A 25,588-nucleotide genomic window follows, 5' to 3' on the forward strand; every position below is an offset into this window, starting at 1 on the left:
TTTTCCACTATTTTTTTTGCTTGTTTTGCTTTCCTTTCCTAGGTGAGAAAATACGTGAAGACTTTTTCAAAATCACATGAGCATATTTTCTAACATATGGGAACAACCATTCTCAATTTGTTTTTCAAATACATTAAAAAAACAAGACCATTCAGGACGCCTTTAGAGACATATTTTTATAGAAGAAGTCTTTAAGCACCATGCGCCACTAGGCCGTGAGCGAGAGTGGGCTAGCTTGCTCCTTGCGAGCCTAGCCAACAGAGTGTCACCCTGTTCTCAAAATTGAGAATGAACATTTCTGGAAGTTTTATTTGTATAAAGATTTTTAAAAATATGAGATGGACATTATATTCATATATATGAATGTGTACATGCATGTACGTGAATATTTATATTTTTTATGTGTAATTTTTGTTTTTATCATTTGGTTGATTTTTGTTTTTTAACAAACTAGATAATTGCCCGTGCTTTGCAACACGTGTAAATTTGTTAGTATGTTAGTCTATGATTCCAGTTTGTCTAGATAATTATTTATCAAATCATGCCGGTGTTTTACCTACCTTAATGAATTTTAGGATTTTATTTGGCAATCATTCACTATTTGATAAGAACTTGTTATCTTGTCAAAGAAAACATAAAGGTCGATAAAAGACGAGAGGGCAGGGGAATGTTCGACGAATGACGAGGTGGACGATACAGCCTTCCGATTTTTATTAAGCAGGACTAGAATTAACTAAATACGAGTTAATGGCCCGTCTATTACGAAATCATTCGGGCGTCGCTCCCCTTGTAGGCCTGTACACCGGCTTGAGTCGCCGATATTCGCTCAAAGAGAAGAAGAAAAAAAAACTTAAGGCGCCGCTCTCCTCAGTCGTCTCCGACGCCTTTGGATCTCGCCGCCGCCCGCGTCGCCATCGTGCCTCCTCGCCGCTGCAAAGGTACAGCTCATCGTCGCCCCCCTGTTCCCATCCCTCTCTAGCTCTCGTCCGCCGGCGCGCATGGGAGAGCAGGGACTGCTCCTGCCCCTCTTCCCCTCATCCTCCTCCCATCTCCCCCTCCCCTAAATCCTTCATTATTAACTTGATTTTGGGTATGGTACGAATAGAGGAGGGGTCGTCCCGCACGACCGAAGGAGCCAGGGTTCTCCGCCGCAGCCGGCCCTCCGGCGAACCTCCAGCCCGCGCCGCCGCCTCCCGGAGCAGCGCCCCTCTGCCGGCCCAGGTACTCCCTCCTCCCTTCTTCCTCCCCCCTCTCCCTGCATCGGCCGGATCTGCTGGCTCGCTGCAGGCCGCGCCGCCTCTATGTTGTCCTAATTGCAGTGTATGCCCTCTAAAAGACACTGCAGGCAGTGATCTTCTTGTATGATTACATATGTTTGCGGTGCATGTTGTGTATGGAAAATATGATGGTTACTTCCTGTGTACCGCATATTGTGAGATTATATTGTGTAATGGAGTTGGCTTGGAATGTGTTTGGGAAAATGTTTGTATGAAAATAATTGACATTGGTGACAGCGTACATGGCCATTACAGATGTGGAAGCGTACAGGCTTGTAAGATAAATCTATTTCTTCCTGATATTGTTATGTTGTTAACATCTACTGTACCTGCTAAAATGGACCAATGTACAGATCACTGCTTTATGGTCAATTTGCATATAAACATATTCACTCAGGCCCCAGAGGCATTAAAGACAATTCACAGCCAAATCTACAATTTCATAGTTGTCTCAATCAAACAGCTTCCAACTTTTCCGCACCTGGAAGTTCAAAGCAGCTTGCCCTCAGCTCACAGCTCACAGCAGTTTTTTTACAATCCACAGCTCAACTAAACACAGCCTTAATTAGTTTATACATAGTAGTTTGGATCAGATCGACGTTCCACTCCTTAATTGTGCATGACCAAATTAAATATATGGCATCAACTTGAACAACGGATTATGCATTTCACCGGATATCAGCAATGGTATAGGTAGGTTGTGCATAAGGCAGTAGAATTAGCATTTCTTAATTTGTAGCTCTTGTATCGCTATGATATCCAAGTTAAAGCTATCTGTATGAACAATTTCAGTTCCAAACAAGTTAGGTGGCCAGTTCCTTGGTTAGTCGTATATTATTTCTACACGTACCGAACTTTCATTTGTCGTTGATTATCTGATGTATATCTTTCTATCTACATCTGATACAGGAATTTAGCTGTTAATTCTGCTCAGCCTTCTGCTGTGGCCATGGGGACAGTTGCGATCTACAGCCTTTTCATCATCAACAAGTCTGGTGGCCTTATATACTACAAGGTATCTTCTTTGTACTTCTCTTCCTCTTCTACTCTGTAGAGAGCTAGAGATAGAGTCTGAACAACATGCGCATCTCCCCAGGACTATGGCTCAGCAGGGAGAATGGACACCAACGACAGTTTGCGCCTCGCGAGTCTCTGGCACTCGATGCACGCAATCTCCCAGCAGCTGTCCCCTACCACAGGCTGCACTGGCATTGACCTCTTACAAGCCCACAACTTCGACCTCCATTGCTTCCAGTCTCTCACAGGTCTTCACTTCCCTTAAGTTGTGTTCATACGTGCTTGATAATGATAAATCCTCACTACAAGCTTATACTAGTGGGTTTCTGTACTTTTTGGGTTGTAGTGAATAATGTTTTAGTAGTGGATCTTGGCAAGTTAAGCGGTACAAGCTGTGGTTTTACTTTCACTTACTAGTTCACAAACGGTCCCTTAAACTTAAAGAAATTTGTCTCTGACCTTCGCTAAATGTTTGGAAATATTCTCATGAAAATACAAATGATTAACAACACATGTGTCCTCTTCATTATCTGCAGAAGTTGTGTTTTGAGCACAATACGTGCATATTAACTTAAGTGATGTCATTGAGTTCGGTAACTTTATGTTGCTCTTTTATTTGCCATCTAGGAGAAGCAAAACCTGTCATTCCTTGGACTTGTAGGCCATAACCATTTCGTTGGTGAATGATGTTCATTAAATGTTATGTACTAACATAACTCAGCTCATATCATCTGATTTGTCAATGACTTAAAGTTTATTTCTATTCATGTCATGCTAGAGTAGATGTCTAACCCACAAAACTATAAGCAGTAGAAGAACTCAACTGATCAATATAATTGCATCTGCTCTGGACTTGATCCTGGTGGGTATATGTGATATTTGTTTTTTCGGGGGATATATATATGTGAAATTTGCTGTACGTTCCTTCAGCAGAAGCTACTGCTGGGCCTCCTTGTGCTTCCCACCTGCTAGCTACTTTAGCTGCTAGGTCACGAAAAGAGTTTGACACATAAGTATAAAACTTCCTTCCTTGGTACACATCAATATATCACTTATGTACTGTTATTTTGATGCTTCAATCATAATAATGACGCTAGTAGCTTTGCCCACTGAACTCTGTTGTGTGACTGTTTGCCATTGGCGTGGGCACCCCTTCAATAAATTTCCTTCTGGTGGGAATTAGTTTCTTAGGGGCTAAGCACCATCCCTGCCGAAGGGGCAGCATACCCCATATGATGAAGCACTTAAATAACCAGAAATAATTTTACACTCTATGCCATCCGTTGCATGATAAGGATTAGGCCTTGCTGGCAGATAGGTGAGGCCGAGTGCCCTATTCCTGGTCTTTGTATCCTCAGTAACCGCAGCACATGGCACTTTGTTCTGTAGGACTAGGACATGCACGAGTGAAGTACTTGTATATAAGTGTGGTAGTTTATATTTTCTGCCAAAAAAATGGAAGTGTTGGCTGTTGGGTTATGTTACTCCCTCCGATCCATATTAATTGTCGCTGCTTTAGTATAAAGTTGTACTAAAGCAGTGACAATTAATATGGATCGGAGGGATTACCAATTTATTTGAATGCAAAAGTGAATGTGGGGCCTATACCCAGAGCTAATTTATCCTGTTATATTTTGTTAATTTTATTTGGTTAGAATTTGATCTAGGTAGTGATTCAAGACTTTGGAAAGTGGTATAGTATTAAAAATGATGATCAACATGAGAAAGTAGATATTCTAAAATTGGAAGTATGGTGACGCCCTTCAGTTTTTCTCTCTTTTGTCAGCTTGTGTTGATAGTAGTAAATGGTATGAATCTTGTTTGAAATCAGCATGGCCTAACTATGCCCATAAACTGTGGATTGGTTTCTTTAACTGTTAACTGTGTCATTTTATGCCTTGGCATTGTCTATGTCTAGTTATTGACCTGGCTGGTTGCTTGGCATGCTCCAGGGACGAAATTTTTCGTTGTATGCGAAACAGGCGCTCAAAATATGGAAATCCTGCTGAAAACGATATATGAGCTGTACACCGAGTTTGTTTTGAAGAACCCGTTCTACGAGATGGAGATGCCAATCCGGTGTGAGCTCTTTGACCTCAACCTAGCCCAGGTCATCCAGAAGGACCGTGTCGCACTTCTGGGCCGGTGAACATGAAAAGGAACATACGGAGCACTGTCTCTTGCAATTTCGTGTGTGTGTTTTTTCTACCATCTTGTATTTGGTCACCTAGAACATGTTTCCTCTTGATAGTTATTCTGGCTGATAACGTGAGTGCGGTGCAGACTTTCATATCTGTAAATCTGATATACTTACAATGCTGGGCCACAGCATTTCGAAGACAGACAATGCGTGTAGACTTTGACATTGGTCAGTTTGAATTTGCATGGATCCATGATTTGAACAAGATTATGTGTTGGTGGCCATGTGGGTAAATAACCTGCATTCTCGTTTTGGATACTCGAGTACTGTAACGCCATGAATAACAAATGTTGTATGCTGGCTGTCTTTGGACGGAGGGAGTACTTACTAAGCAACAGATTGTGGCGGCCAACATCTTAAGCAGGTTTAGCTGTCACCGAGTAAACACTTTGTTTATGAGTTTGCTGCTGTTGCTTCTATGTGCATGGCACAAAGGAGGGAAGGGCGCATAGAGCCTGGCCCTATAGGAGTATGTTGGTCGTTATTTAGGGGGCCTTTTGGTACATCCTAAAACTGAAGTTTATGCAGACGTGGGTTACTGTATTCGGCTAGGGAATTATACATGCATGCTTTGGATGATGGCATGCTTCTCATATATGGCATTTTTTCGCAATGTGGGTTTAGGGCATCTCCAACATGAACCCTCAAACCATCCGCAACCGTCTGGACTAAGCAGTCCAAATGTAGTTTGCCATCCAACAAGGTACCCCATCGGTCCGTGGAGCGGTCCAGATGCTTTTGCGGGCATCCAGACCACTGCCATGTACACGTCAGACACCTTGGACCCACCCCAAAACCTCTCCCGCGCCCTCTTCCGCGTGAAGCGGTTGCCGAATTCATGCCGGTCAGCGCCGCTCCAGAGTGCCAACGTTGCATTCATGCCGGCCCAAAGCGGACGCAACCTCTCACTGGAGCCAGCACTGAAGCGGCGCAGTGTTTTTTTTTCCTTTAGATTGTTTAGTAACTTTTTTCCTTTAGATGGTGATGTGTTAATTGCATGCAACTCAAACTTGGCCCAATGGACTCCTTGACCAACGGGCCGGCACTGTGTACCTAAGGTCCCAAACATATCTTCTTTTCCTCTTCTTAAGAAAGTCCTAAATAGCGTGATGTATAGCTGCAACTAGAGGGCCTCTTTGATTCATAGGATTGCAAAATCCAAAATCACAATAGTGTGATCATCTAAGATACTAAGCTCCCTATATTAGAAGCCTTCTAGCCCGCCGGGAGCTGTTGGGTTGTTATGGGCCCCGTTCGTAAAGGTTTGTGTCGCGGTTGAGAGTAACACGCGCCAAGCCGTAATGGACCGGCTAATTTTCCCGGTTTTGAGAAGATATTACTTGGTTTTTGTTTTTGTTTTTGTTTCTTTTCTATGTTTTTCTATTGGTTTTAATTATACTTTCCTTTTGTGTTTTTCCTATTTTTTCTTTTTGTGCTTGTTTTTCTTTCTTTTATCTTTAATTATTTAATCTATGGCTATTTTGTTGAAATAAATGAACATTTTAAAGAACGATTTTTTAAAATACAGAGATATTTTTATAATTCAAGATTTATTATAAATTTATGACTATCTTTAAAGTTCATGAACATTTTTAATTCTAATATTTGTTTTAAAATTTGCAAAATTTTCTTGAATTTTCCAAACATTGTTATGAATATTTTTCACGTTTTTTGAATATTTCTAAAAATCATAGTTTTTTAATTCATTTTTTAAATCCAATTTTTTTATAATTCATGAACATATTTTTATTTAATAAAAAAGTTAATGAAAAATTTGATTGCCATTTTTTCTGAGCGGGCGCGAAAAAAATCTAAGCAAGCAAGCTGAGCTGAGCGAGTGAGATTTTCTTTGGCCGGCCCATGTGAGCTATAGGAGCACTTCCATGGAATAGAGCTTCCAACTGGCTCACTTCCACTCGATGTCTCAAAAAAACGTAATTCTTCTCAAAAAAAAAAAAACTGGCTCACGTAATCAACACGGGCTGACACCGAAGTGGAAAAACATTACAACATGCACATAACAAGTTAACTCTTCTCTAAACAAATACTGTTTCTTCTAGGCTTAACAAAATTCATCTCCAACAACAGTCCAACACAATATACAAATGAGAAAAAAACACCGCCATATATAGCATAACTAAAACTCAAGCTAACATAGATAAAACCAAAACGATGCGACCGACCGCAATAACTTACTTGGAAGAAAGAGTTAATCAATTATGTAATTATCCTTCCCGTGAGTGAAGAACAGTGCGGCAGAGCACGCTAGCCTCTAGTTTGTTTTGTACCAAAGCGTGTTTGATTAAACAATGGAAAAGAAAAAAATTTCTGCAAGATGTTTGAGTGGATTTTTTTTTTCTAAATGTAGTGCAATAATGAACTTCTTGGGGACTATTCCTGTAGGATTAATCAATCTGGCAAATCAACAATCAACATAGGAAAAATTCCAAAAGATTAATTAGATCGTCCATTTTTTTTGGAAATTCAAAAGCGGCCATGAAATAATATCGTACACTTGGCAAAAATAAAATAAAACAACAGAGTAGTTTAGTACATTACTTTAGGAATAACGGAACAGTGTTCGAACATTGATACTCACGTCCAGCACCTGTGGAAGCTATATATATACACAAAACCTAGCGTCGAGCTCGCATGATCCAGCCGCAGAGTTGGAGCGGTTGGCTTCACTCCGAGCTACCGGCCGGCCGCCGGTAGAAGTCCTCGAAGTCCTGGACCGCCTGCCACTGCGCCGGAGCCAGCGACACCCTGGACCGGCACGACCGCACGTGATCGTACGCCTGCTTCGTCGTCATCCCCTTGTACCGCACCAGGTAGCACATCACCACCGTGGCGCTGCGCGCGCGCCCGGCCTTGCAATGCACGTAGGTCAGCCCGCCGCCCTCCTTGCCGTGGATGAACGCCGTGGCGTCGCGGAGGTCCTTCTGCGACGGCGCGTAGAGGTAGTCCGTGGTGGGCAGCACCAGGTTCTCCATGCCGTGGGCCTTGTACAGCTTCGCGTCGACGAGCCGCTCGTAGGGCTCGGTGAGCGTGACCACGGCGGTGACGCCCAGGGCGCGGAGGCGCGGCACGTCGCTCGGGAACGGGACAGCGCCGAGGAGCATGTGGGTGTCCGTGATCTTGTGCCACCACTTGAAGCCGGCCGGCGAGAGGCGGTTCCGGGCCAGGCTGTAGGCGAGCGTCGGGTAGAAGAGCGCCCGCGCGCCCACGCCCACCGCCGCTTGCTTCGCGGCGTCTAGAGTCGTCGCCGATGACGATGACGACGACTCCTCCGAGGCTTTACCCGGAGCCGACCGGCCGGCCACCAGCTTGTAGGCCAGCTTCGGGTAGAAGAGCACCCGCGCGCCCACTCCCACCGCCGCCCGCTTCGCCACATCCAGAGCCGTCGCCGATGATGACTCTGCCCAGGCTTCCTCGTCCACGAACCTGGCGCTGCCGTCGCCGTCGTTGTGCCCGTGAAAGAGCTGCAGCTCCACTCCGGCGGAGTCGACGGGGAGCTCGTCGGAGCGCATCTCTGATCGTGAGGAAGTGTTCGTCGAAGTCGATCTCTCGATGCAATCCGCTGCGGTCGATCTGAACCCCTCGGAAAATCTGCTCCACGGGATCAATATAAGGCACGTAACTTGTATCCCGTTTAATCTCCGAGACCTGCTCTTGCACGTCTTCGTATCTGTAATGGACTGTATCAAAGCGATCTGTCCCAACGTGTAAACCATGGCAAAGTTTTTATTTTTTATTTTTATGAAACAGTTAATCGTCACGCACATACAGGGGGCAAGAAAAAAGACGTCGCGTGCTCATCTACCACACAATCTTTTTATAGAACGAATGTTCAAGATAGCCCAGCTTTTGAATTAACAAAGCAATTAACCGATAGAATTACATCAAACAAACAAAGGAACCAAAAAAAAAAAGAAACACAAAAAGATACATGGTGATGGATTATGGATGGGCTTAGGCCCATATAAGACAATAATCCCTAATTAATCTCTAAGGCCCATGCATGTGTACGGCAAGTGGTGGGAAGTGTGGGAAGTTTAGTCCCATACTGCTGCTGCTACAGTAAAAAGAGTGAGACCTCTTTATAAGGGCTGCTCTACCACTTGTAAATGATTTCTCCATAATGACCATTAACAGTTGCTCCTGTAGTGGCCAAATAAGGTTTAGCTATTGGGAGCTTGGGAATATGAGCTGTACACGCGCGCTCCTCCTCCTCCGCCGCCCGCCTCGCCTCGCCTCGCCTCGTCTCGTCTCGTCTGACGCGCGCGCCGCGGGAATGAGCCGCTCAAGAATTGTTAATTAATTAACGAGTCGCTAACGGAAGCGCCACTGTCCGAGATGGCCTATATAAGAAGGCGCTGGCCAGTGGAGTGAACCCTAACTCAGTTCACTCACTCCCTCTTGTACAACCCTAGCCGTCATCTACTGTTCCTCTCACTGTGCTACCTCCGGCGATCCCATCCCGACGACCGCGTGCACGGTTGGTCGGGAGAGCAGATGCCTCCGGAACCCTGTCGTTCGAGATCCTGCCCGGGAGAATGACAATAAGGTTTTTGGGGAGCGTCTCGACGCGACTGTTCCCGATCCTTCTCCGTCCGCCTCTGCTTCCACTACTTCCCCTGCATCAACCCCATGGCTGACTACGCCGCCGCCAAGAAGAAGGCCTGGGCCGCCGCCGCCGCCGCGTTGGCCTGGCCAACCGGAGGGTATGACTCGTTCATCCAATATTTGCTCGTTCATGTGCTAGCCGTATATATGCTGTTCATAGATGTTTCGGTTCTATGTACTGTACGTGCTCACATGCTTAGGTATCGGTATGAGATGCATACCATATTTGCCATGCTTACTGTTTACTCGTGGATTAGATTAGTTGGAAAAGTGCTAATATTTCCAACAATCTAAAAACCTTATTTTAGGCACTTTTCGACTCATGGCTTCGCCGCTACTCTGAAACCGGAAAAGTTTACTGGAACACATTTTAAGCATTGGCAGACGAGGACTACCTTATGGCTCACAGCAATGAACGTGTTCTGGGTTGGTGGTGTGTCTCCCACGGTAATGATTGCTCCTGAACAGGAGAATGCGTTTAGGGAGGTAACCACCATCTTTGTGGGAGCCGTTCTTACTGTGATCGGAGACAAGCTAGTCAACGCATATCTTCATATGCGCGTTGCCAAGAATTTGTGGGATGCGCTCGAAGCTAAGTTCGGCGCAACCGATGCTGGAAGCGAGTTGTATGCTATGGAGTAGTTCCATGAAGACAAAATGGTTGATAACCGTTCTGTATTGGACCAGGCCCATGAGATACAATGCATCGCTAAGGAGATGGAGCTCCTGAAGTGTGAGTTACTGGACAAGTTTGTCACGGGTTGCATTATTGCAAAACTCCCTCCTGAATGGAGGAACTTTGCTGCTTCTCTCAAGCACTTGAGACGTGAATTCTCTGTTGAGGATGTCATCGGTCATCTAAGTGTTGAGCAGAACTCGAGATCAAAGGACTCACACGTGAAAGGGGCAGAGGGTTCTTCTAGCGCCAATGTGGTGCAGAAGAACTTCCACAAGTTCAAGGGAAAGAACTCTGTCCAACAAAATACTACCTTTAAGAAGAAGGGTAAGAAGAAAGACAAGAAGAGAGATGGCTGCATTACTTGTGGTTCAAAGGAACATTGGGAAAACAAGTGCCCAAACAAGTATAAGAAGCCAGGAAATGACGCAAAGTCTGTCAATGTGACTCTGAGCAACAATGATGCGGCATCAGGGTATGGTAATCTGTTTACCGTACTTTCAGTTTGTCAGTCCACGGATTGGTGGGTTGACACTGGGGCCAATATTCATGTGTGTGCTAATGTGTCTTTGTTTTCTTCTTACCAGGTCACACGAGATTGTTCCGTCCTGATGGGGAACGACTCGCATGCTTCTGTTCATGGTGTTGGCATGGTAGATCTGAAGTTTACTTCGGGAAAGATCCTGCAACTGAAGAACGTGCAGCATGTCCCCGCTATCTAGAAGAATCTCCTTAGTGGCTCCCTTCTATGTAAAGAAGGGTTTAAGTTAGTATTTGAGTCTAACAAAGTAGTCGTATCTCGGCATGGACTATTTTTTGGAAAAGGATATGATTGTGGTGGTTTTTCCGCCTTTCCCTGGAGGATTTCTGTAATAAAGTTGTGAACCAAATTCATTCTAATGTGAACAAATGTGAGGTTTGGCATTCACGTCTTTGTCACATAAATTTCGGTTGTATGACGCGGCTGGCTAAGATGAATCTAATCCCGAGTTTCACTTTAGCCAAAGGCTCTAAGTGCCATGCGTGTGTGCAAGCAAAGCAACCTCGTAAGCCTCACAAGCCTGCGAAGGAGAGACACCTGGCACCATTAGAGCTCATACATTCAGATCTCTGTGAGATGAATGGTGTGTTGACTAAAGGTGGAAAGAAATACTTCATGACTTTGATTGATGATTCCACTAGATTCTGTTATGTATATTTGTTAAATACAAAGGATGAGGCTCTACACTACTTTAAAATCTATAAGGCTGAAGTTGAGAACCAACTTGAGAAGAAAATAAAACGAGTCCGGTCTGATCGTGGTGGAGAGTACTTTTCTAGTGAGTTCGATTTAATCTGTGCGGAACATGGTATTATTCATGAGAGGACGCCTCCCTATTCACCCTAGTCAAACGGGGTTGCCAAACGGAAAAAACCGTACTCTAACAGATTTGGCTAACGCCATGTTAGATGCATCGGGTTTATCCAAGGCATGGTGGCGGGAGGATGTATTGACATCATGTCATGTCCTGAATAGTTCCCGCAAAGGATAATGAGACTACTCCCTATGAGCAATGGGAAAAGAAAAGAACTACACTCTCTTACTTGCGCACTTGGGGCTGTTTGGCGAAAGTCAATGTGCCGATCCCCAAAAAGCGTAAGCTTGGACCAAAGACTGTGGACTGCGTTAATTTGGGCTACGCTCAGAATAGTGTTGGCTATAGATTTCTAGTGGTGAAATCTGAGGTACCTGACCAGAAGGTCGGTACAATCATAGAGTCTAAGGATGCTACATTATTTGAGGATATTTTCCCCATGAGAGATATGCAAAGCACTTCTAGACTGGAATCTGATGAGACTCCTGAACCTGCCATTCCGATGGAATAACATGAACACAAAAGTGATGAAAGTTCATCAGAGGATGACGAGGAAGATCCTGTTAGGAGCAAGAGACAAAGGACTGCAAAGTCTTTTGGTGATGATTTCCTCGTGTACCTCGTGGATGATGACACTCCCAGTTCCATTCCATCATGGATAACGGGACATGGGACATCACTGATCTTCCTTATGGTTGCCAACCATTGGGATGTAAGTGGGTGTTCAAGAGGAAGCTTAGGCCCGATGGTACTGTTGAGAAGTACAAGGCTAGGCTTGTGGCCAAGGGTTACACCCAAAAGGAAGAAGAGGATTTCTTCGACACTTACTCACCTGTGGCTAGGCTGACAACCATTCGAGTGTTACTCGCTTTGGCTGCCTCCATGGTCTTCTTGTTCATCAGATGGACGTTAAGACAGCTTTCCTTCACGGAGAGTGTCGTGGAATTGTCACGGCAGGTGTCCTAGTGAAAGGACTTAGTAGTGGAGCCATCACAACTAGGAAGCTTAAAGGGGTTAAAACGGGACAAAGGACACAAGGTTTATACTGGTTCGGCCCCTTACGGTGAAAGTAAAAGCCTACGATCCAGTTTTGAGTGGGATTGCTTATGTCTCGATAACCAGGGAGCGAATCCGCTTGACCTAGCTCTCGATTTGATGTTACTTGCCCTGAACCGCCGCCGGGTCGTCCCTTTATATACAGAGGTTGACGCCCGAGGTGGTTCACAGAGTCACGGCGGGCTCATAAACAGTGTCCGGCTCGGTCTCTAACTATCCTGCCTTGCAATATAAGTTACATACATATGGCGGTTTATCTCTACAGGCTTTGAATCGCCTTTGGGCCTTGGGCCCTTAAGTGAACCGCCATCTCCAGAGCTGTCTTGGGATTCATGAATTGCCATAGGTATAACCCGACCCCTCCTGGGCGGGTCATACCTAATACTTACATCCCCAACATTAGGCCCCAGATTGATTTGAACTGGTTCATGTCAATCTTCAATAAAAAATCTTCTGTTCTTCATTGTGCGAGAATTTGTAATCCGCCATGACGTCATCCTTCAGATTTGTGATAACCCGCCATGACGTCATCTGCCATTAATGCACATTTTCTTCAACATATCTCAACGGATCTTTATCTTAATGTCCATCTCGAAAATCGAGGCGTCCTTGCATCTGGATAACTATATTTTTGGCCTCCTCGTTTTCCACGCCCACTTATCAGTCTTCCCTTATAAATAAGCACGACCAGGTCTTCTCTCATTCTCCCCTTTCCTCATCTTCTTCCTCTCGCAACCCTACTGCCGCTCGAGCTCCGCCGCCGCCGCAGAGCACCTCGTTTTCTTCGACCTCGGCCGCTGCATCAACCTGAGTCGATCCAGAGAACGGCGGCGACCCTCCGCAGTAAATCTGCAGCTGTAATTCTTCTCCTTTCCGCACCTCAGATCTGCATTAGGGTTTGCAAGTTCTTCTGTGTTCTTCGTGGTTCATCACGGTTTCTTTGTAGTTCTTTCACTGCGGCCTTATTTGATCCAAAAGTAGTATGGAACTCATGTGGTAGTTGTTTCACGTCCATTTTTGATACTAGCAGATCCCTTTTGCTTGCAAAGAGGCCTCATTAGAACTCACGAACTTATCTATACCACGTTTTTAGGTCTAGAATATTTTCTTTTCTAAACAGCCGTTTGATCCAAAATAATAGCTGCAACCTGTGAAACTTGTTTATGCAACACTTAGACAAAAATTGTATTTGTTAGATTCACCTAGCCATGGCGACTCTTATCACCGGCTTTAAAAAGGCAGTGCTCAATTGATAATCTTGACCACCCATGGCGGTTTAAATAACTTAACTACTTATGGAGCTCATGGCGGCTGAGATAATCTAACATAATTATCCTTATACCATTAGGCCCCTTTATAAGCCGCCATCTTGAATACGCACTGTAATGTTTTTCTCCGGCTTTGAATTTGAACCGGAAATTTTTACTCTTTCTTAGACTTTCATCATAATGGCACCGAAAACACCCACTTCATGCAACTGGGTTAAATCCATCGTCACCGACAATACACTGGATGACTTTGTAAAGAACGGCTATCTGCCGAAGAAGGAAGTCATGTCTTATTGTGCTCCTAACCCGGAAGAAGAAATTCCTCAGCCCAAAGCGGGGGGAGTTATCGTTTTCATGGATCACATGAACCGGGGTTTTTCACCACCCGGCTCAAAAAATTTCAGAGACGTCCTGCACTTCTTTGACCTCCGTCCTCAAGACATCAGACCCAATTCCTTGTCTAATATTTGCAATTTTCAAGTGTTCAGTGAAGTATATCTTGGAGAAGAACCCAACATACTACTCTTCAGAGAGCTATTTTACTTGAACCGCTAGAATGAGTGTGCCAACGGCCCAAGCTTGGAACTTGGTGGTGTCTCAATCCAACACCGGAGAGACGCAATTTTTCCTTATGCCAACCCGCCGAGTCATCCCAAAGACTGGAATCACACATGGTTCTATTGTCAAGATACTTCTCCGGCTGATGAAAATCCTCTGCCCAGCTTTCGCGCTCTGCGCCTGGAGTCCAATCATCCACTACCTGACAAGATAACAGCCGCTGAACGCAAGACACTCGCCCCCACCCTGGCTAAGATCAAGGCTCTTCTAGGGAACGGGCTAAATGGCATCGATTTAGTCCGGGTTTGGCTCACCTGGCGGGTTATTCCATTGAGCCGCCGCCGCGGCCTGATGTGCACCTACACAGGCAAGAAAAATGATCCACTGCGGGACAACCCTAATGATTTGCCTGAAGATGTCATCAATGATATGACGAAGTCGCTTTTGAATGAGAGCTTAGCAGATTGTAGTAAGGTGGGCTTAAACCCCTTCTGCGAGGCTAATCCGGCCCTAGCGGTAAGCCGCCTATCTGAATAAATTACTTTCAACTTTTGACGTTTTATCTATACTCATACCTTTGCTAACTTTCACAGGTTGGTGACAAATTCTGGAAAGTCAAATATGATCACGAAGCTGCAAAAAGGGCCAGGAAGGCCAAGAAAGCCGCCAGAAAAGAGACAACAAAGAAGAAGGGCAAGAAAGACACCGCCTCTGACTTGCTTCGGCTAGAGGAGTCTTCTGAGTTAGAGGTAGCCCTTGACTCTCTTGGCTCCTTTTTTAACCACCTTATTGACACTGATTATCAGCAGGAGGATACAGGAACCAGTCATGGAAAAGCTGAAGAGATAACTATCATTTCCTCCGACTCCGAGCCTTTGCCAAGACAGAAAATCTGAAGAGTAACCCGGAAAGTAAGATTTTCACATCCCTTAGCTTATCACGATCCTCAATTTCTTTTGAAGCGACATAGTCATGAGAGCCGGAGGCAGACCCGGACCAGCAAAGATGAGGAACTCTCCTCCGGCTTACCCAATGCACCAAAGAAGCGCCGGAACGAGGTCACCTCCGATTTAAATCTCTTTTACCCTTTGGCGGGTCTCATTCGTCAACCACTCAATTCTTCTAACTCAAATTATCAGGAAACTTCACCTACCTCCGGCGAGTCAATGCAGTCCAATTTACCGGCTTTTAAAACCGCTCCAGGGTAATGATAACCTGCTTATCATGTGTTCGTTTCAATTTGTTGTATTTGCACTGACCTTTTGATCTTATGCAGCGGAAAAGCAAAGCCCAGCAAAAGGGCGAAAAAGAACAAGCCGGCCGAAGAGCCGATCTTAAATGAGCCGGAACTTGGAACGACCGTACCTGAAGCCTCCACTCATGAGCCGCTGCCTGAGCCAGCTCATGGTATTCCAACGCCAACTGCTGATTCGCCTGCCGAGCAAGCTGTTGATGGTTCTGAAAACTCGGAAGCCCTAGCCCGGCCAAAACGGATGATCCTCAAGACTGTGATGTCGAAATCACCAAGACCAGCTTTGCTGAGCCGGGGAGGCCAACCGTGCTGGCCAAGTGTTCCGCCAAGGAGGAATTTCTGGAACACCGCAAGGCTAAGCTTCATGTCGCTGATTATACTCACACGAGTATCGGAGAAATATTTTCTGGCTATATGAGCCAAGTGCACAGCAGCCGTGACATGGAAATTGACATGGTGAAGCAGATGCACCAGAAATTTGAGGTACAATCCTTTCTTTGTACTCATTTATCCTTACTATGCCAGCCCCCAAGTCTATTGCTTATGATGAAATATGTTGTAGACTTAGAAACACGCTTGATAACATTAGTAATATATCTGGACAAGTTATGTAAGAAATCCGGCTTATTCCGTAGCTCCCAAGGGCCGGCTTAAATAGCATGTTTGAGCCGGTCCTTATCATGCTTGAATAGGATAAAATATTCGTAAAAAACAGCAATATGCATTAGCCCCCAAGTGCCAAGTATTCTTGCTTGCAAAGTGCTTGGGACTTACTGTCATGAACCGCCACTTTAAGCAAAATTCTTCAGTATACATTAGCCCCCAAGTGCCAAGTGTTGTTGCTTGCAAAAGGCTTGGGACTTAATATTGCATCATGATAATCCTGATTTTGACCCGGCATTTGTACAGGCCACCACTAGTCAACTTGAATCAGAAATATCTGATTTGAAGAACCGCTTGGAAGCACAGGAGACTGAAACCCAAAGAGCCAACTCCAAATTTGAATTCAGTGTATCTGAACAAGAAAAACTGAAAAAAGGCTTTGACGTGGAGAAAAAGGCCTGGGCTGACGAAAAGATCGCCTTAACCAATCGGGCTGAGAAAGCAGAGGCGGCTCTTGCAGAGGCGACCGCCGAATTATCCGGTTAAAACGCCGTATATCTCAGATGGTCTCAGCAATCTTTGGTAAGTTACCCTGCAAGTGTTAAATATTTGAATCTTTCTAATGAGCATATAAATTGTCATTAAGTCACCTGATATTGTAATGCAGGCCCCAGGAGTTCAAATCTTAACCGAGACATGTTGATAAAGCTGAAGGCGGTTTATACGCTGGTGGAACAACTATACACCGGATCTCAGCGTGCCTTAGCCATAGTGGCCCTGTCAAATGAAGTTCCCACACTCTTGGCGGATGTACTAAAGAATCTTTCTGCGCTGCCCCAGCGGGTCAATGAACTAATGCGATCGTTTGCAAGAGCCGGAGCCGTGGCTGGCTTAAGCCGGGCGAAAGCTTGGCTACCGGAATTAGACCCGGCTGACATCGCCATTGGTTACCCAAGTCTTAAGGATGGTGGCACTCCCTTTGAACAGAAAGATTTCGCCAATTGTGTGAAGGAGATACGCCCTGTGGCCACCCTGATAGCTGACGAAGCAGATCTCACCAAGTATCAGCCGGGTTATGACGCGGAGAACCGGATAATTCCCACGCCACATTATAAAGTGACCAGCTTGATCCCCCCACTCCGTAAGCATACCTTTGCCCCTGAAGTTGACCCGGCCGGACTAATTGATGATGAAGCTGAATTTGAAGCTTTGAATGGCATTGAATGGTCATCATCAACCTTCCAGGAAAGGGAGCAGGGCGAAGAAGTGGAGAGGGATGACCCGGACGCTTCAGGCCAACAGGAAAATTAACCCGCCAGGCGGTTCATACCTGTGATCTGCTAAAGAACAATATTAACCACTTGGACTCGGGGAGTCATGTAATAGGGTAAAAAGAACTGTGTTGTCGTGCCATCGTGCACGTTTTTGGTGCTCAATACTATTAAGCCGCCATCTTATGTTTACCCATATTGTGCTTATCATTTGCTTTTCTTATGCTTTAGCAAGGCTCTGAGCTGTCCTGCACACAGAAATAAATCACAAGATCCCTTGGCGGCTTACCGCAAGGCAGGTCATGATACCTTAATATATAACCACTAATATGGAAACAGAGTCACAGATAAACCTGTTGTGAACTATTTGAAACACAACTAAGATATCATACCTGTGAGCTTTGGATTTGTACTACCGGTTTATGTAGCCCGAACAGTAAGGGTGATAACCCAATCTTTGGAGACCAATAGTGCCAAAGATGTAACTTGCCTATAGTAGCGACTTATCATCCAAAATCAAGCCGGGTTAAACTTAAACCATATTTACGCTTAGATCTTTGAACAAAAAAAGTCTCGAGTCAAATAAAGGCTGCTTTCAAATAAAACTTTAAACCAAATAAGAAGAAATAATCAAGACTTCTGATTCGAATACGATCAGTAAACCGTTCCAAAGGGGTTGAGCTAGGATTCGAATACGATCATGTAGCCCCTAGTGGCTTTGGCGTTGCGCCGATCGAGAGGGTACCGACAGCTATGTTCTCTTTGGTTCGAATACGACCTATGTTTGAACAGGAAGCCCCCTATTGACCTTGAGAGTTTTTTAACGACTCTGATTCGAATACGATCAAAGTCGGTTCCCAAAAGGGGTTGAGCTATGATTCGAATACGATAAAGAAGCCCCCTAGTGAGCTCGGCAGTGTGCCGATCAAGAGGGTACCGACAGCTATGTTCTCTTTGGTTCGAATACGACCTATGTTTGAATAGGAAGCCCCCTAATGATCATAAGATTTAACGGCTAGATTCGAATACGATCATAAGCCGGATCAAACGGGTCAAGCTAGATTCGGATACGATCAGCCCCCAAGTGATTATTTAAAATGACAATGACAATGACAATGACATAATACCTTTGAGGATGAAAAAAGGACAGAGGTCCTGCTTTATTACTTATTATAATATATACATCGTCAAAATATGTACATCATGAGAGCTGGTGGCTCAAGTGTAGTAGCAGAAGATGAGCAATATTCCACGGCCGGCGGGTCTCCTCCTCCGACTTACGTGAGTCTTTGTGCTCTCGAACATCAACAAGGTGGTATGACACGTTGTTCAAGTTCTTGCTGACCACAAAGGGTCCTTCCCAAGGTGGGGATAGCTTGTGCGCATCAGACTGATCCTGGATGAGCCGGAGCACCAAGTCACCTTCTTGAAAGGTTCTGGACTTAACCTGGCGGCTGTGATAACGGCGCAGGTCCTGTTGGTAAATCGCCGAGCGGGCTGCTGCTATCACGCTTCTCATCTAATAGGTCAAGCGCATCCTAACGGGCTTGTTTATTATTAGCTTCAACATAAGCCGCCACGCGGGGCGAGTCATGACAGATGTCACTAGGGAGAACCGCCTCGGCTCCGTAAACCATGAAGAAGGGCGTATAACCCGTAGACCTGTTAGGAGTAGTATTGATGCTCCATATTACAAAGGGTAACTCCTCGACCCAACAACCCGGCGTCCGTTGCAAAGGAACTAACAGCCCGGGCTTGATTCCCTTCAAGATTTCCTGATTGTCTCTTTCACCTTGACCATTAGATTGGGGGTGAGCTACTGATGAAACATCAAGCCGAATATGCTCACGTTGACAAAACTCCTCCATTGCGCCTTTGGACAGATTAGTACCATTGTCAGTTATAATGCTGTGCGGAAAGCCAAAACGAAAGATCAACTTTTTCATGAATTGAACCGACATGGTTGCATCACACTTACTAACTGGCTCTGCCTCAACCCACTTTGTGAATTTGTCAACCGCCACCAAGAGGTGGGTCTTTTTATCTTTGGACCTTTTGAAAGGCCCAACCATGTCGAGCCCCCAGACTGCAAACGGCCAAGTAATTGGAATCATCCTCAACTCTTGAGCCGGCACGTGAGCACGTCTTGAGAACTTCTGACAACCATCACATTTACTAACCAGATCCTCCGCATCAGCGTGAGCCGTCAGCCAATAAAATCCATGACGAAAAGCCCTGGCCACAAGGGACTTTGAACCGACACGATGGCCACAATCTCCCTCATGAATCTCCTGAAGAATTTCTTAACCTTCCTCAGGAGAAATACAACGCTGAAACGCCCCAGAGACACTGCGATGATGCAAATCGCCATTAGCAATTGTCATTGATTTAGACCGCCGGGTTATCTGCCTGGATAAGGTTTCGTCCTCAGGCAACTCGCCCCGGGTCATGTAAGCCAAATATGGCATGATACGTCCATTTTGCATCATGCTTTTATATTGATATTTATTGCATTATGGGCTGTTATTACACATTATGTCACAATACTCATGCCTATTCTCTCTTATTTTACAAGGTTTACATAAGGAGGGAGAATGCCGGCAGCTGGAATTCTGAGCTGGAAAAGGAGCAAATATTAGAGACCTATTCTGCACAACTCCAAAAGTCCCAAAACTCCACGGAAGTTATTTTTGGAAATAATAAAAAATACTGCACGAAAGAAATACCAGAGGGGGCCCACACCCTGGCCACGAGGGTGGGGGGCGCGCCCCCTGCCTCGTGGGCCCCCTGTTGGCCCTCCGGTGCCCATCTTCTGCTATATGAAGTCTTCCGTCCGAAGAAAAATCATAAGCAAGCTTTCGGGACGAGACTCCGCCGCCACGACGCGGAACCTTGGCGGAACCAATCTAGGGCTCTGGCGGAGCTGTTCTGCCGCGGACACTTCCCTCCGGGAGGATGAAATCATCGCCATTGTCATCACCAACACTCCTCTCATCGGGAGGGGGCCAATCTCCATCAACATCTTCACCAGCACCATCTCCTCTCAAACCCTAGTTCATCTCTTGTATCCAATTCTTGTCTCTAAGTCTGAGATTGGTACCTGTAGGTTGCTAGTAGTGTTGATTACTCCTTGTAGTTGATGCTAGTTGGTTTATTTGGTGGAAGATCGTATATTCAGATCCTTTATGCATATTAATACTCCTCTGATTATGAACATAAATATGCTTTGTGAGTAGTTACGTTTGTTCCTGAGGACATGGGAGAAGTCTTGCTATTAGTAGTCATGTGAATTTGGTATTCATTCGATATTTTGATGAGATGTATGTTGTCTCTCCTCTAGTGGTGTTATGTGAACGTCGAGTACATGACACTTCACCATTGTTTGGGCCTAGAGGAAGGCATTGGGAAAGTAATAAGTAGATGATGGGTTGCTAGAGTGACAGAAGCTTAAACCCTAGTTTATGCGTTGCTTCATAAGGGGCTGATTTGGATCCATATGTTTCATGCTATGGTTAGGTTTACCTTAATACTTCTTTTGTAGTTGCGGATGCTTGCAATAGGAGTTAATCATAAGTGGGATGCTTGTCCAAGTAAGGACAACACCCAAGCACCAGTCCACCCACATATCAAATTATCAAAGTACCGAACGCGGATCATATGAATGTGATGAAAACTAGCTTGACGATAATTCCCATGTGTCCTCGGGAGCGCTTTTCTCTATATAAGAGTTTGTCCAGGCTTGTCCTTTGCTACAAAAAGGATTGGGCCACCTTGCTGCACTTTATTTACCTTTTGTTACTTGTTGCTCGTTATAAATTATCTTATAACAAAACTATCTGTTACCTACAATTTCAGTACTTGCAGAGAATACCTTGCTGAAAACCGCTTATCATTTCCTTCTGCTCCTCGTTGGGTTCGACACTCTTACTTATCGAAAGGACTAAGTAGATCCCCTATACTTGTGGGCCATCAAGACTCTTTTCTGGCGTCGTTGCCGGGGAGTGAAGCGCCTTTGGTAAGGAAAATTTATATAGTGTGCTGAAATTTACTGTCACTTGTTACTATGGAAAGTAATCCTCTGAGGGGCTTGTTCGGGGTATCTTCACCCCGACCAGTAGAGCAAAGAGTTGCTCCTCAACCTACTGAACCTACTGAAAATGAAAATGTCTACTTTGAAATTCCTTCGGGTATGGTAGAAAAACTGCTAGCTAATCCTTTTGCAGGAGATGGAACATTACATCTTGATGAGCACCTAATCTATGTGGGTGAGGTGTGTGGATTATTTAAGCTTGCGGGTATGCCCGATGATGTTATCAAGAAGAAGTTCTTCCCTTTATCTTTGAAGGGAGATGCATTGACATGGTATAGGCTATGTGATGATATGGGATCATGGTACTACAAATGTTTGAAATTGGAATTTCATCAGAAGTTTTATCCTATGTGTTGGGGATATTACTACTAGGTGTAAACCGGCCAAGGAAGCCGGGTTATCCCCATAATGGATTGTTTATACTTAAAAGCCCATGAAGACACGGAATAAAGCGGTTTACTATAGAGACTCGAAGGCCCAAGGCCCAAAGGTAGATTAAGGCCTGTAGTTATAAACCGCCATGTAGTACATGACTTGTATTGTAAGGTATGACAAAGTAGAGACCGGGACGGTATGTGTATAAACCGGCATCGACACTCTGTAAGCCGGCGGGCGTCGACCTGTGTATATAAAGGCACGACCCGGCGGCGGTTCAAGGACAACAGACAACAACTCGAGACTCAGGCAAAGCATATTCGCTCCCTGGTCATCGAAACCCCAGCAATTCCATCACAACTAGACGTAGGCTTTTACCATCATCGTAAGGGGCCGATCTAGTATAAAACTCTCGTGTCCCTTGTCCGGTTTAACCCCTTTAAGCTAACCGGTTGCGATGGCTCCATGACTAAGTCCTTTCGCTAGGACATCTGCCGTGACAATTCCACGACAGTTGGCGCCCACCGTGGGGCTATCGCGCGATGGTTTCGAGTTCTTGAAGGGAAATTTTGAAGGGCTCAAGGGATACGCCGTGGGCCGGATGACCAAGAGTCGTCGCGACAAGCTCTACATCGACGACGCAGGCTGGGGCCCCGAGGCCGGCTCAATCGAGTACGGGTACCGTGTCCCCTTTGGAGGAATTCACGTCTTCATCGGCAAGATCGGCGAACCGGGCCCTGAGCCGGACATCTGCACCGACCTCGTCGAGACGGCTCAGCGTGCAAGCCCTGCCCGGGTTCAGCCCGCCATGAAGCGCGCGTTCGTAGGATTCATCAATGGTTCGGAACTTGAACCGGCGTCCGATGGCGAGACCGTCGTCTACTCTGATGACGAGTCATCCACCGGGGAGACCGAGTCATTGTACCAACTGCAAGATGGCCAGTTTGGGTGCTATTCCGACGGCGACAGTATTCCGAACCCCTTTTAACCGTCGAACCAGGTTGCGATCTTCATGGCTGGAACTCAGCCCACGTTGCGATCTTCAACCGCGGCAACAATAATTTCCGGATCGGCAGCTGGGGCGGGAGGCCCCGCGCGCCGGCCGACCCAAATCTTGTCCGATTTATTGGACGCCTGGACGACCTTACTGACCACACAAGTTACCGCCGACACCCAAGATCAACATAATGCGGAGGTGGCTAAGCTGCAGGATCAGATAACTCAAGCTAAGGAGGACTTAGCGGCTGAAACCAGGATGGCTGAGGAGCAGGCCGCTTTAGAGGCACTAGCACAACGGATTCAGACAGAAAATTATCGACTCCTGTTGGATCAGAACACTTCAAACGACGTGTTAAGGAGAAGGCATCGGTCACGACTACTACCGGTTTATGAGGCAATGAATCTCTTTGGCACGCCAGGAGCAGGAACCAGTAATCCGGCAGCGGTGAACCGGATTGAAGCGCCGAGGACCGGAGCACCGGATCAGCCACGGGTGACGGATCCCCCTCGACGGACCCATAACCCGCTGCAGTATGTACCGGCGCCGCCGGGTCACTTCTCCACCCCTTTGGATAATATGATCGCTGCCGCATCACGATTAGCCGCTATTCCAATGGAGGGTGAATCCCAGCGGCGGTTGAGACGCGGCGTGATAGGGATCTTCTTCAGACGGCTATGGTGCAGCAGCAGGCTTATTCATAAAGCCGAGACAGAATTCATTCAACCCCACGCCTGAGCCGGAGTTATAGCAGGCACATCGATGAACCGGCTGTGTCAAGCAGTGCGCGGAACCGAGACGCTCCTCGAGGACCTAATCTGGCATGTGGTGGGGCAAATGCTCAGGATGTGGTGAGCAACGGAGCACGTCGAGAAGCCGAGTTAGCAGCACAGGACCGTCAGCTCACTCCGGTTCGTCCGGTGGCTTCCGTAGAGCAAGGCCTTACTTTCAGCTCTTGGGGGGGGGGGTGCCCTGCCTCGTCCCAGCTTTGCGCAATGTACGGCTGGCCAAGCATTTCAAGGGCCCCCGTAAGGTGCCTAATTACACCGCTGATGTGCCTCCCGAGTCATGGATTGAGAGTTATGAGATGGCTATGGAGATGTTAGATGTGGATGAAGCGGCCTGCGCGAAATATTTCGCTATGATGTTGGATGGAACAGCTCGCACGTGGTTGAAAAAGCTTACCAGTTAATTCCATTGGGACATGGGCTGAGTTAAAAGCCCGGTTTATAGCAAACTTCAAAGACACGTGCAAGCAACCTATGTCAATTGTGGACTTAGCCGCCTGCGTCCAGGGAGAAGGCGAGTCAACAACCCATTGGGTGCGCCGGGTTTCAGAGATCTTACATTCTTTGGATCGCATCAATGCCGACTCGGCGATTATAACATTGGAGGGGAATTGTCGGTTTCAGCCTTTAAAGTTGAAGTTGGGACGGCTCAAGCGTCACTGCAATGACATGGGAACACTTATGGCTGCACTAGTTAAGTATGCTGATTCTGATAGTACTAAGGACCCCGAGTCTGACGATGACAAACCGGGAAAGGGAAAGAAGAGCGGCAACGCCAAGGGGCAGCAGCATAACCCGACGGGCCACAATAATAATGGTAAGCGGAAAGCAGATCATAATTAGATTTTGTGGCTAACACCAATACACAGGGTAATGGTTAGCGTCGTAAAGGAAAGCCGCCCCCAAGAAGGGCAGAGCCCAGTCCTAATCCGGAGCGCCTGAATTACCTGTTGAACCAGCCCTGCCCGAAGCATGGAACGCAGGACAAACCGGCCACGCACCTCTGGAAAGATTGTTACATCATGCGAGAATTCAAAAATTCAGATTTCTTCCGGAATGATCATGGACCATCCGGCGGTTCAGGATCCGGGTCCTATGGGCCGGGTTATGGAGGAGGCAACTCCGGTTCAGGATTACAAGGCAATCAGGGTGGACATGGCAATCAAGGCAATCAGAGCAACCAGGGTGGTTATAACCAACAAGGACCGCAACAGCAACAGTCAGGGTACCAAAGTCACCCAAAGCAGTTGAATAGTGGACAGTACCACGTTTTCACCACCAGCTTATGCAAACGCGATCAGAAGCTTCATAAACGAGCGGTGAACTCGGTTGAACCGGCAGTGCCTCGTTATTTGCGATGGTCTGAGCAGCCTATTGTCTGGAGCCGAGAGGATCACCCACCCGGGTTGACAATCCGGGTCATTTGGCGTTGGTGGTGGCGCCTCATGTTGGAGGTTATAAGTTCACTAAGGTGCTCATGGACGGAGGCAGCAGTATCAACATCTTATATTATGACACCTTCCGTCGTATGGGGTTGACAGATAAGAATCTTAAACCGTCGAACACTGTTTTCCATGGTGTGGTGCCTGGCAAATCAGCCTATCTGGTTGGTAAAATAGCTCTCGAAGTCGCTTTTGGAGATGAGTATGACTCAAGATCAGAGACATTGACTTTTGAAGTGGTGAAAATCCAAAGCCCGTATCATGCCCTGTTTGGACGGCCGACTTATGCTAAGTTCATGGCACGACCCTGTTATGTTTATCTGCAGCTCAAGATGCCGGGTCATAAAGGGACTATCACAGTACATGGAAGCCGCAAGATCGCTTTGGAGTGTGAGGAAGGTGATGTGGCCTATGCTGAGTCGGTTTGCGCAGCAGAGGAGTTGAAGTTCTATAAGGACAACGTTGATCCGGCGGACATGACTTCTTTGAAGAAACCAACCACGGAGCATGATCCGGCCTTTAAGTTTAAATCGGCTGATGAGACTAAGATGGTTGATTTTGTGCCCGGCGATTCATCCAAACAGTTCATCATCAGTGCAAATCTGGACCCAAAATAGGAAAGCACACTCATCGAGTTCATCTGTGAGAATCGGGATATCTTTGCATGGAAGCCTTCTGACATGCCAGGTGTACCGAGGGAACTCGCTGAGCACACCCTTAATATTGATCCCATGTTT

At 46.1% G+C, this 25,588-nt stretch overlaps 2 protein-coding genes across 2 annotated transcripts; one reads left to right on the forward strand and one right to left on the reverse strand.

Moving 5' to 3' along the window:
• The first annotated feature begins 762 nt into the window (after positions 1 to 762).
• On the forward strand, positions 763 to 4,699 carry LOC123123563 (trafficking protein particle complex subunit 4). Its single transcript, XM_044544090.1, has 5 exons — positions 763 to 938; positions 1,106 to 1,221; positions 2,187 to 2,292; positions 2,374 to 2,542; positions 4,247 to 4,699. The coding sequence occupies exons 3-5, from the start codon at positions 2,227 to 2,229 to the stop codon at positions 4,441 to 4,443; spliced, it is 432 nt and encodes a 143-aa protein (XP_044400025.1). The 5' UTR covers positions 763 to 938; positions 1,106 to 1,221; positions 2,187 to 2,226; the 3' UTR covers positions 4,444 to 4,699.
• A 2,338-nt stretch (positions 4,700 to 7,037) lies between these two features.
• Positions 7,038 to 8,191, reverse strand: LOC123126030 (phosphatidylglycerophosphate phosphatase PTPMT2-like). Its single transcript, XM_044546448.1, has one exon. It carries the CDS (start codon positions 8,022 to 8,024, stop codon positions 7,179 to 7,181), a length of 846 nt encoding a protein of 281 aa, XP_044402383.1. The 5' UTR covers positions 8,025 to 8,191; the 3' UTR covers positions 7,038 to 7,178.
• Between the last annotated feature and the right edge of the window lie 17,397 nt (positions 8,192 to 25,588).

This window comes from Triticum aestivum, chromosome 5D (genome assembly GCF_018294505.1).
Source record: "Triticum aestivum cultivar Chinese Spring chromosome 5D, IWGSC CS RefSeq v2.1, whole genome shotgun sequence".
Classification (NCBI taxonomy): domain Eukaryota; kingdom Viridiplantae; phylum Streptophyta; class Magnoliopsida; order Poales; family Poaceae; genus Triticum; species Triticum aestivum.

Coding starts and splice junctions, on each gene's coding strand:
- LOC123123563 (XM_044544090.1), top strand. CDS start 2,227: ATGGGGACAGTTGCGATCTACAGCCTTTTCATCATCAACAAGTCTGGT. Junction 2,293..2,373: donor GTGGCCTTATATACTACAAG/GTATCTTCTTTG, acceptor GCATCTCCCCAG/GACTATGGCTCAGCAGGGAG. Junction 2,543..4,246: donor TTGCTTCCAGTCTCTCACAG/GTCTTCACTTCC, acceptor GGCATGCTCCAG/GGACGAAATTTTTCGTTGTA.
- LOC123126030 (XM_044546448.1), bottom strand. CDS start 8,024: ATGCGCTCCGACGAGCTCCCCGTCGACTCCGCCGGAGTGGAGCTGCAG.